This window comes from Rhinolophus ferrumequinum, chromosome 18, assembly GCF_004115265.2.
Source record: "Rhinolophus ferrumequinum isolate MPI-CBG mRhiFer1 chromosome 18, mRhiFer1_v1.p, whole genome shotgun sequence".
Lineage (NCBI taxonomy): Eukaryota > Metazoa > Chordata > Mammalia > Chiroptera > Rhinolophidae > Rhinolophus > Rhinolophus ferrumequinum.
The window spans coordinates 22,699,071-22,712,032 of NC_046301.1; the positions used below are offsets into that span (position 1 = coordinate 22,699,071).

Below are 12,962 nucleotides of genomic sequence, written 5' to 3' on the forward strand. Positions count from 1 at the left end.
TTGAGCTGAGCTGCCACTGAGCTCCCAGATGGCTCAGTTGGCTGGACCACTGGCTCTCAACCACAAGATTGCCAGTTCAATTCCTGGAGTCCTGCAAGGTATAGAGGGCTATGCCCCTGCAACTAGCAACGGCAACTGGACGTGGAGCTGAGCTGCGCCCTCCACAACTAAGATTGAAATGACAACAACATGACTTGGAAAAAAAAGTCCTGGAAGTACAAAGGTAAGGGAAAAGCTTGGAATATGATTTTTTTAACAGCAAATATAAAGCCAAAGAGGACTAGTTCATAACACTTTTAAATTTTATTCAGAAATGACTTTACCACTTGATTTAAAATTTTATTTAAAAGATCATAGTAATGCAAAGGACCCAGGATAGCCAAAAATAATCTTGAAAAAGAAAAACAAAGTTGAAGAACTCATACTACCAAATACAAAACCTACAACACAAAGCTAGTATAATGAAGACTGTATGGTATTGTCATAAGAATAGAGATATAGATCAATGGAATAGAATTGAAATCCCAGAAATAAACCTTATATTTGTGGTCAATTGATTTTCAAGAGTATCAAGACAAGTCAACGAGGAAAGAATAATGTTTTCACTATTCAAATTCACTATTTCAAATGGGATAACTAGATATCTATTATACAAGCAAAGGATGAAGTTGGCCACTTCCTTACATCATGTACAAAAATTAACCCCAAATGGATCATAAATCTGAAAGTAAATGCTAAAACTATGTATAATACTCTTACAAGAAAAATTAGGGGTAAGTCTTCATGATACTGGGGTTTGGAAAATCCTTAATTATGCCACCAAAAGCACAAACAACAACAAAATATATACATATATGAACTGAACTTTAAAATTTAAAACTTTTGTGCTTTAAAGAATACCATCAAGAAAGTGAAAAGACAAGGCAAAAGAATAAAAGGATTTGCAAATCATATATCTGATAAGGAACATGCATCCAAAATATATAAAGAACTCTTACAATTCAATAATAAAAAGACAAATGTAATTTTAAAATGGACAAAATATCTGGAGACATGTCTCCAAAGACAGGCAAATTGCCAATAACGACATGAAAAGATGCTCAACATCATTAACCATTAAGGAAATACAAATCAAAACCACAATGAGATACTACTTCCACCCACTATGATGGCTATAGTAATTTTTTAAAAAGACATTAATAAGTGTTGCAAGCATGTGGAGAAAAATTGAAACCCTCATAAATTGGATAGTAAAATGATACAGCTGCTCTGGAAAACAAACAGGTTATACATGGTTATACATGGACAATATAACCCAGCAATTCCAGTCCTAGGTACATACACATAAGAGAAATGACAACATAGGTACACACAAAAACTTGACCACAAAAACCCATTGCAACATTCCCAAAAAGTGGAATCAACTCAAATAACCACTAATTAATGAATGAGTAAACAAAATGTGATATATTCTTACATTAGAATATTCGTCCTAAAATGGAATGAAGCACTGACACATGCTACAACATGGATGGACCATGAAAAAACAGCATGCTAAATGAAAAAACTAATCACAAAGGCCAGATATTGTATGATTCCATTTGAAAGAATTGTCCAGAATAGATAAATCCATAGAGACAGAAAGTAAACCAGTGGTTTTCTAGGCCTGGGAGGTTGGGGGGAAATGGGAATGAGTGTTAATGAACGGAAGGGGAAGAGGGGAATTTGGGAGGTGATAAAATTGTTCCAACATTGATGGTGATTATGGTAGCACAACTCTGTGAACACTAAACCATTCAACTGTACACTCTAAATGAGTGAATTGTATGGTATATGTCAATTATAGCTCAATAAAACAATTTTAAAAAGATCATACACAAGCTTTTGCTTTATTGTTATTATAACTTACATATGCATTTCTGTATACATATCATATACATACTTACTCGTATATTCTTTTATTTGTATAAAATATTCCATAAAATATGAAAAACATCAGAGACAAATTTATGTGATAACTCTACTGAGACTTCAAGATGCTGACTTAAAATGAAAGTTGTATTAAGGAAAAAATAAATAAAAGAATACATATTCAGAGTGTATATGTGTATATTTCACCAAGAAATGAGAGAAGATGTAAAAGCTTTGTAAAAATAATTAATCCATGATTAGTTTAATTTCCCTTTAAAAACTATGTTTATTCCTTTGTTGTTTCTTTGTTGCTTTCAGTTTTATATCCCACATAAGAGTGAAGTCATATAATTCTTGACTTTTTTTGTCTGACTTATTTTGCTTAGCATAATAATCTCAAGATCCATACATGTTGTCACAAATGGCAGTATTTCATCTTTTCTTATGGCCAAGTAGTATTCCATTGTGGAACAAGACAAACAAATAAAGAAACTCATAGACAGAAAACAGTTTAATGGTTACCAGAGGGCAAGGGGTGGGGGGTGGTAGAAGAGGGTAAAGGGGATCAAATATATGGTGATGGAAGGAGAACTGACGCTGGGTGGTGAACACACAATGTGATATATAGATGATGTATTATAGAAATGTAACTTGAAACCTATATAATTTTACTAACCATGTCACCCCAAAAAATTCAATTCTTAAAAAATTAAAAAATAAGAAACTATGTTTAAGGAAAGAAATGAATCACTGAATATATTTAAAACATCTATCCTCTGTAATTTCCAAAGTGTTTTACCTTTACATCCCTACTTTCAAGATACATGCAGGTGGAATGGACACATTACAGTCTCAGAGAATTATAACTAATAAAATTATAATATGCATTCAAATAAGGTTAATCTCATGAGAATGCTTCTTTATGTTAGAGACAAATGAGAAGCTCAATTCCAACAGAGTCAAATTATTCTGGAAAGCTTCAAATCTAAAAAGCTTATGAAGGAAATACAAAGAAAACAAAAAAACAAAAACGTGAGCAATAAAACTTTCCAAAGAAAGCTGTGTATTGTGTGTAAAACATTCACTTATCAAAATCCTTCTAAAACACTCTTCTTTCTACAGGTATTACCTGGCTACATCGGGTCTAACAAGCAAATAAGGTATTATGAGAACCAAAGTAAAAAGTGAATAAAAGGTAAGCTCAGAAAAAGGACAGGCTGAAATATCTTCAACAAAATGTCTGCTTCATAAGAGGCAGACCAACTTAATAAAGAGAAGGTCAAAAAGCTTACATAAACACATTATATATATATATATATCTCATATACACATATATGAGATATATATATATAAATATTATAATGTCCTCCTATAATATTTTGAAACACTACAGATGTTACTACCATACATAACTTTCTTACTTATAAACTGATCAACAGCTAACTGAATACTGAGAATACTGAGATTGATTAATATCGAAACTCACAAGTCAGGAAAACTTGTCTAGAAAGTTTAAATAGCTACTCTTATTCTGTACACCAGGTGTAATAGAAACAGGAATAGGGAACTATGGGGCTAAATAAAGATGCGCAGAAAGATAAAAGTCAACGTGTTACACACAAATATCTGGAATACAGAGATAAATCCATAAAACAATATGACTATGTTCAAAAGAATTGGGTTCTCATTCTACTGCTGCCCCAAGATGTGAGTTGGCAGCTTTTGTAACTTCTTTGCGCCTCTATTTCTTCACCTCTAAAACTGTTAGGAAAAAGTAACATGCACAATTGCTGTAAGGAGTAAGGTGGTGCACAGTTTCCACCTAACACAGAACCTGTCAAGGCTGTTGACAGGGCTGTTCTTTGAGGAAGCAAAGGAAAACAGAACTCCAAGTGATTTCGCTATTAAGATTTACTTACTGCAGCACTCTTTCCTGGAAAGTTGAAAAAGGCATCAGGACCATACTTCTGAGGTACATGCTTTAACACAGAAAGCAACTTCCCAGCATGTGGAGGCTAGAAAAGTAACCAACAATTCATTAACTGTGTTATTTACCATAAGACAAAAACACCTATTTTTAATATAGTCATACCAAGAATAACCAAATAATGCTCTAAACTAAAAAGCATATAAAATAAATATAAAACAAACCAAAGAAAGGTGATTTTCAACTATCTTAAAGAAATAAGCAACATACTCTATGCGATTTTTTTGTAATACTGTAAGACATATGAGGTGTTCGGTAAATATGAGCCAATATCGTCTGACACTTGAAACTCTTCACACTGCAGCAAAAATGATCTTTTAAAAAATAAGTAAATAAAATTAGAAAGTAAATCAACCAACCACCCATCCCCTCTTTAAAACACTTTTTAATTTCACAAATAAATAATGCTTACTGTGTTTTACCTTTAAGGGTACTTTAAAAACAATAAAATATTTTAACCGTAAAACCACACTAGGGATTATTATTATTATCCCATTTTATAAAGGAGGAATTTGAGGCAGAGGAACATGTCCAAGGTGACACAGGTAGTAAGTGGCCAGGATGGGCTCAGAACTCAGTCTGACTCCAGAGCATGCATTTAACCACTACACTTTCACCTTTATATTATTCTATCTGTCCTGTAGCTTCCTATTGCCCTTAAAATAAAGATCAAACCTCCTAACATGGCTTACAAGACACTTTATCTACCTGTTAGCCTCTTTTGCATCTCAATCTCCCCTTCTCTCTGTACTGCATCAACAATGCCTTCTCTGTAGTCTTCCCATAACAGAGCCTGAACACAAGCTATTCCCTTGTGTTTAAAATGTTCTAGCTAGGCCTACTTCCCTCCCCTCTTAACAAATCTTACCCATCCTTTAGAGCTCATCTAAATGGTCACTTCCTCAGGGCAGTCTTTCCTGACCTCTGAGACTGGATCAACTCTCCCTATCAAATTTCATTCTACAATACACCTCTACTACTATAGCATGTATAAAAGTTGTAACATTACATTTATTTGATTAATGCCTCTTTTGAGCCACAACCTCCTGTAATGCATTAAACAACCAACAGCTAAAATAAAAAAGCTCTTTTCATTTACAAGGAAAAGGTAAAGGACAATCAGATATATATTATCATTTTAATCAGTTTACATGCAAATAAGGTAAAGTGTAGTACATTCCTCTTTGTTAAAAGTTAAAAGTCCAAAACAGTGTCAAACTGCAAGTGAAATCACTGGCTTCCCTTAATCTTATGTAGGAACTGTTCTAAGTTGTTACTGTCTAAAAGACTTCAGCAAGTTTTTACCTAAACATTAAGTGGAAATCTTCACTCTTAAGTGATCAAGAAATTTTCAATTAGCCACACTGCTTATTATAAAAGTGTAATAATGAGTAACTATAATCACATTTTTTAAATAAATTCCAAAATAAAATAAAAAATAACTGCTGTCAAAAATAAAAATATAGTATTGTAGCATTTCCACCCAGAGAAATCACTCCTCTAAATTTCCTTTTCTATTAATCAATTAACAACAACAACAAAAAATCTAGTAACCAATTAACAACAAAAAAATGACATTAGGATAAGCACTTTCCCTCCACATTCACTGCTGAGGGACTGCATACTTGGAAAGCCTTTCAGAAAATATTTAGTCATGTTTCAGAATCTTTAAAAATGTTCATGCCCGTTGATACCCTATTTCCACATGTAAAAACCGGTGCTGTAACAAACATCAGAAAGGCAGAGGTTTAGATACAGGGATTTTTCACTGCGCTGAAGTGATAGCAAAAGCTACATAAATGTAATGTCTGAGCAAGGCTGTTTCATTGAGAGTTCATTATTTGTTCCCTTTATTTCCTATCCTAATCCCATAAGCAACTACATTAACGTGTTTAATCTTTTTATGTTAGTTCCATCAAAAATGTGTTTTTGTGTGATTGTACTTATTTAAACAATGTGAGGTTAGATACATCATTTTTTCTTACTTTCTTCCCACTTTTTCCATGTATTCATCTTACTCGCTGTATTGACTCTAACTGCTATGTAATAATCGATTCTATGCATTCAATCCATATTACCTATATACTCTCCTAACACTAATCACCCATGTTAACAATTCAATGCCATCACAAATATGCTTCAGTGAACATCCTTGTGTATTTCCTTACAGAATTATGTGAGAATTTCTTAAAATATGCAGTCAGGAGCGAATTACTAAGTCACTGAATATGGGTATAATTTATGTGACTAAGTAATGCTAGACTACTCTCAAAGTTGGCTCAACTGGTGTTCATTCCAACCAACAAGACATAGATTTAAAATTATCCTACCCCCCAATTATCCAACTTTACAATCCTTGATATTAATAAATGTAACGTGACACACCAATATTGTTTTAATTTGAACGTCTCTAATTATTAGTGATTTTATGTTTATTTGACTGTGGGAATTTCTATCTCTGTAAACAATGATCTGGTCATATCCTTTACTGTTTTCTTATAGTTGTCTATATTCACCAATAACAAAAATGTATTAATTATATATTCAGAATAAACAAATTATTTGAATATAATTCAAAACCAAAATCAAAGCAGCATACATGTCCTCTTCTGGACACGACACAGTAATAGGACCTAGACTTACCAACTCTATAAAACTGGACAAAATGTATGAACCAAAACTGTTTTCAGGCATGAAAAAAAGGTAGCTCAAGACTGTGATCCTTCAGAAAGGAAATAAAATGAGCCATGAGATTACCCAGACTTTCTACCTGGAGTCATTTCTTTATCACTGCACACAGACAGGGAAACTAAATACAACTTCAAAGTCTCATTGAGCTGATGAGGTAAAAACTGGAGTATGGGAGTCTGAGACAGTTAGAAGGTGCAGGACAGAGTACTACAGAGGAAAGAGCTATGCAGACAAGAAGCTGTGCAATGACTCTTAGGCTTAATACCAAACTGTTCACTTCTACTTTAAAACGCAACAAGGTGAGGCCAAGGTATTAATGGCTATAAGTCAAAGAATTCCCAGAGCTAATATAGAGCCAGGAATTATTTAAGACCCTACCAAGCACTGTGGCAAGACCAGTCTATATTACCTTTTAACCCATGTCTGAGGCTTAGGGTCACTCATATAGAGACCCTAGAAAAGTCAGGCGTGAATAAGGCTGAACTCGCTCTAGAGTATCAGCCAAACTAGACCTGACCCTCCAAAAAAAAAAACTTTAAAACTAGCCTGAAAAGATAACGGTAATCCATAAGTAACTTATCTGCCTGCAAAACCAGTCTAACAATCTTAAAAGGACTATGACAAAATCCAGCACTAAACAAGGAACAACTCTTTATATCTAACATCATTATGTCTAAAATCACTAGCATAAGAAGCAGGAAAATGTGACCTATAAGCGGAAGCAAAATCAGTGGGTGAAAAACTGATCTAGAAAATAACAGAGATGGTAGAATTAATAGACAAGAACATTAAAAGCAACTATTAAAATATGCTAACTATTCCCAAAGATTTAAAAGAAAACATGAACATAATGAGGTAAAATGGAAGTTATTAAAAAAAAAATTAACAGAAATTAAGTATATCTGAAACTTACAGAAATAAAAAAAAATCTGAAATTTTTAATGGATGAATGGAATTAACTCATTGCAGAAGAAAAGATAAGTTATCGTAAAAAGTATAGAAAGAAAGCAGTCTAAAATGAAGCACGAAGAGAAAAGATTGGGAAGAAAGGTGAACAAATCTCAGTGACTGTGGGACACTATCAAGAGGACTAACGTGCACATAACTGGAGTGCCCAGGAAGGAAGAAGGAACAAAAAAAAATGATACTTGAAGAAATAATGGCCAAAATGTTTCCAAATTTGACTAAAATTATATTATAAACCCACAGATTCAAGAACTATAAGAAGGATAAACAGAAGGAAAACCACACCAAGAAACATAAAATTGCTGAAAATCAGAGATAAAATCTGAAAAGCAGCCAGAGGACTAGAATTTGATTACAAACAAGCGAAAGAGTCTAACCATTTTAACACAGTATATTAGAGTGTATAATTGCAGAGCACAAATTTAAGTCTGCTTACACATAGCTAAATTAAGGATCAGCTGGCTGAGCAGTTGCTATGGGCAATGATTTCTAAAGGACACTAAAAGAAGCCTAGATATGAAAACAGAAATAGAGAAAATATTCACTAGTATTCCTCTAGGGAGTAAGCAGCTATGTGGTAGAAACAAACAGTTTGATAAAGCAACTGGAGTTCAAAATAAGTTAACCACCACTACCATCGATGCAAAGGACCACTAAGTTTCATGTACGGAGCATGGATCCAATTACCGGCAGAGCTTTCATTCACTGAGAGGGTTGCTGACATTTAAGGGCCACAGGTAAACTACTCAGATCAAGAGAAAGAGAAGCTAGGTGCTGCTATATGACACTTTTATTTTTCTGGCCTTACCCGTTTCCTCAAAAAACGTTGAATGTATATTGAAGAATAACAACTTGAATAAGGACGGAAGTACCTGGAACACCCAATTCTCTTAGTCCACCCCTGTGTCGGATCACGGCAAAAGTATCTGTATAGATCTAAATGTATTTTAGTTTATCTCTTCCCCTCAATTTGACATTTGATCCCTCTGTATATTTTCATATACCAAAGAGTATTTAGGATTTTTTTACCCATTGTCCTTTATCTCCTTGAAGTTTACTGAAGAATAGCTTTAGTTCTCGAACTGTCAAATTATAGCTAGCCAGCACTCCCAACATGTCAACTAAAAGATCTGGAAACAAAGAAAACAATAAAATAATTAAGCTCCTTAGACTTCTTATAGGATTAAAATATACTGTGCTTTCTTAAGAGTTTGGACACTAAAGTTCCAGGTATAATACCTGTTAGATGCTCAAATATTTCTTAAATAAATATTACTAAATAAGAAATATACAGTAGTTAGGAATCATACTTTATTTCTTCACATTCATTGTGCTATAGAAAAAAGTCATACCTGCTATCATGTTGTCAACTTTTTCAACTTTCCCAAGCACTTTTTCAACCAGGCCTACTTCAGTGCAGACTTGAAGATTTCGGATGCTTTTCTTCAGAATGGCTGTAAACATGCTCCAGACTTCCGCTTGGCAAGTAATGTCACATTTTTCTAGGAGGTCCACCATGCAGATGATACTCTCACCTTCTTGGATAATGAAATTCATCTCCAAATCAAACTGCCCTCCTACCAACTTACAAAAGGAAAAAAAACAAAAAGAAAAATACAAGCATTAGCACTTCTTCAATACAACTAGAGCATGCTCCTAAGCTTTAGATTGTCAATAATTACCCAGACACATTCTTCCCTACCCCCTATAACATTAAAAGAGCCTTAAAAAAAAAAAAGAAAAGAAAAAACTCTAAAAATCTCAAATCTTTAAAATAGCATTAAGTCAAGCAAGATTTAGAATACAAAAATGGAAATTTTTTTTAACAAAATATATATAAAATGTCTTACGTAAATCCCTACCTACTGCCCTGATACCAATAAAGATCTAAATTAGCTCTATAGTTGCTTCTAATTCAATGTTTCATTTATGAATTATGAACTCTGTGAACTACTCGCAGCAACCTAAAGGGCCTTTGCTACCTTTGTAAGGTATGGGCTCACAGCAAAACCGAAAAGCTGAAAACGACTCAGAGCGGACACAAAACTTGGAGTTTATATTTGTCGAATTCCTGGTTTATTCTACCTATCCATTTTGATCCCTCTCCTTACCTGTCAATAATCAGGACGGCTTAAACATAATTAGTCACACGCCCAAAGTAAGTGATCAAGAAAATGCATGTCATTGATATGACTAACCCACCTTGCCATCTCACCCACAGCATCTTCCCAATTTTAACAAATGCCAGTTGTTTAAATGAATTAAAATACTTTCACAATTACCTTTGCAGAGCTATCCTCTAAAATTAGTTTTTAAAAAGATCACCTACACTTGTGTCTTTCTGAACACTTCTTGGTTTTTCATTATGCATTCCTAAACCCAAAAGTTAGGCAAGAATTAGGAATGAACTTTACAAAACAAAATCCAACAGCACATAAAAGAATAACAGACATAACCAAATCGAGTTTACTCCAGAAAAACAAGGAAGGTTTAATTAGGAAATCAATTAAAACTCCCTGAAGCCAGGGATGAATATATGTCCCAGGTTCTGCCAAAGTCATATACTGGCATGAGAAAGAAAAAACGGAAAAATGAACACGAGGCGGTATGCGTATGTAGGGAGGTTACGAATTCCTGGCAAGCACAGTGGGAAAGGCCATCAGTTCATCTAGGAAAGCTCTGGCAGAGGTTTTAGTGTACAAGTCTTTCATCATCAGTAACAAGCAACATAAGAAAATGACAGCTGGATGTCTGCTAAAAGAGTCCCTTGGTGTGATTGGGCCAATTCTCCCAGCTACATGGTCCTGGCTATGCTTAGTTCCCTAATCACACAAAAATTTTGTGAGCTACATAAAAACTCTAATGTAAACGTTTTTTGGGGGGTGGGAGCAAATATTATTTGCTTGTTTCATCTTTTCTAATTCTTAATTTCAAAGGTTACAAAGTTGCAAAATAGTATACAAGGTCTGACAATTAAGTTCGGTGTGAACTTGTTGCAATTATGTTGCTAACCTCTTTTTGCTATCTGAGGGCTTATGCATTACGCATCTGTACCAAATGGACAAACAGTTAAGCAAGTTTACTATCTGGAAGTGCTGACAAAGGCTGTGTGAAAAAGTTCAGACGACCTGAACTTTTCGCCAACAATTCATGGCTCTTGCATCACAACAATGCACCAGCTCACATGGCACCGTCTGTGAGGGAGTTTTTAGCCAGTAAACAAATAACTGTGTTGGAACACCCTCCCTGCTCACCTGATCTGGCCCCCAGTGACTTCTTTCTTTACCCGAAGATAAAGAAAATATGGAAAGGAAGACGTTTTGATGACATTCAGGACATCAAGGGTAATAACGATGATAGCTCTGATGGCCATTCCAGAAAAAGAGTTCCAAAATTGCTTTGAAAGATGGAGTAGGTGCTAGCATCGGTGCATAGCTTCCCAAGGGGAGTACTTCGAAGGTGACCATAGTGATATTCAGCAATGAGGGATATAGCACTTTTTCTAGGATGACTTCATGAACTTAATTGTTCAACCTCGTAGACCTCCTGTATGCCCTTTACCCAGCTTCCCCAATGTAAATATATTACATAAACATAGTACAATCATTAAAACCAGGAAATTAACATTGATACAACAGCATTAACAAATCTACAGATACTACTCAAATGTTGCCACTTGTCACGCTAACATCCATTTTCCAATCCAGGATGAGCATCCCTTAGTCTTCTCCAAACGCAGACAGCTGCATAGGCATTCTTTGACTTTCATAATGGTGACACTATGAAGGAATATTTGCCAGCCATTTTATAAACTGTCTTCCAATCTCAATGTTTCCTTCATGTTTAGATTCATGTTTACGCATTTTTGGTAAAAAAAAATACCACAGAAGTGATGTATATTCTTCTCAGTGTATCATTTCAGATGGTACCTCATACCAATATTTCTCACAATTGGGGACATTAGCTGTGATCAACATGTTTAAGGTGGTATCTGTCAGAATTTTTCCACTTTAAAGTTACTATATTTTTAAATTTTTTAAGCATCTTGTGGAGAATACTTTCAGACTATACAAATACTTTATTTCTCATCATACTTTTAAGAATCCACTGATGGATCATACCTGCAATGGTTATTACTGTGGCATTGCTAAATGGTGATTTTATATTTCCATCATACTTTTTTTTCTACAGTTATTAATGGGAAAAGACTTTCTTTGATAATAAAATACAGCAATCACACCTGAAAAGCCAGCATCATGCTCAAATAGGAAAATCTGAATGATTCTCATGAAAGTTAGCAACAAGACTAGGATGCATTATCATCACGATCATTTGATATTATTCTTGAGATACACAAGTCACATTTAGTCAAAAGGCAGCAATGTGCATATGTATCAGAGTACAGGGATTTAAATGACAATTATTTTCACATGATATGATAAGTATCTGGAAAAACAAAGAACATGAGCGGAAAAATTACTACAAATGGGAAAGATATTTGGTAATGAACTACTGACCCAGTTAACAATATGAATCAATCTCAAAAGAATTATGTTAAATAAAAGAAGCCAAACACAAATGACTACCTTAACCACTAGGAATTTATTCTGTAGATATATTTAGGTAAGATGTTAGATAGAAGAACTTCCTTTTAGTCTTCTTTTGAATAGAAAAATAGAAGAAACAATCCCCCAAAGAAAACATAAGGTGATGGTTAGCAAAGTTGTGTGTAACTATATAACGGAGTATTATGCAACCATTGAAAAGAATGAGGCAGATCCCTCTGACATGAAAAGATCTCTAAAATACACTGTTCAAGTGAGAAGAGCAAAGTGGAAAAAAGTGTGAAAAGAAGGCGACAATTTGAGTGTAAAACATACATATAGACATATACTTAAGAATGCTAACACAAGAAAGCTAATAGTGATTGCCTCTGAGCATTTGGAGAAAGAGAGCAAAGAGAGAGTTTTTAGTATATTACACCTTGGGACATCCTCCAAACAGATCGAAACAGATCAAAAACCTAGTTGCAACCAACTTAAAAGACCTTACCTTCACCTTAATATGACTTACATCAACCTTTCATTTTGATCTGTGTTTATTACCATCAACAACCACCCTTCCAAGAAGCTGTAGCATTAATTTTTGTAAGTAATTTCCAAAAAAAAAAACCCAACTATTTCACCAGCTTTTAAACTGAGTTTATACTGTGAAAGCAGTACCCAGACAGGTGTTTAAAATACTTCTCAACTGCTGTAAATATAAAATATGCCTTTCAAGGAGAAAATTGATGGCAGAAATTGGTACCTACAGATGTGTGGCATATTTGATATACTATATGTATGCATATCTATTATACCTAAAAAGCATGCACAGGGGCTACAATGCGCCATGTTAACCCTTTCTA

General features: G+C 34.2%; 1 protein-coding gene across 3 annotated transcripts in view; it reads right to left on the reverse strand.

The window, feature by feature from the left end:
* The window catches only part of LRBA (LPS responsive beige-like anchor protein), a 575,445-nt gene that overhangs the window by 508,107 nt on the left and 54,376 nt on the right, over nucleotides 1-12,962 (reverse strand). For all 3 annotated transcript variants that reach the window (XM_033134087.1, XM_033134086.1, XM_033134088.1), the window contains 3 exons: nucleotides 8,908-9,139; nucleotides 8,585-8,685; nucleotides 3,831-3,926 (listed from right to left, as the gene is read on the reverse strand). In XM_033134087.1, coding sequence (XP_032989978.1) covers nucleotides 3,831-3,926; nucleotides 8,585-8,685; nucleotides 8,908-9,139 — 429 coding nt within the window. The remainder of the gene's footprint in view (nucleotides 1-3,830; nucleotides 3,927-8,584; nucleotides 8,686-8,907; nucleotides 9,140-12,962) is intronic.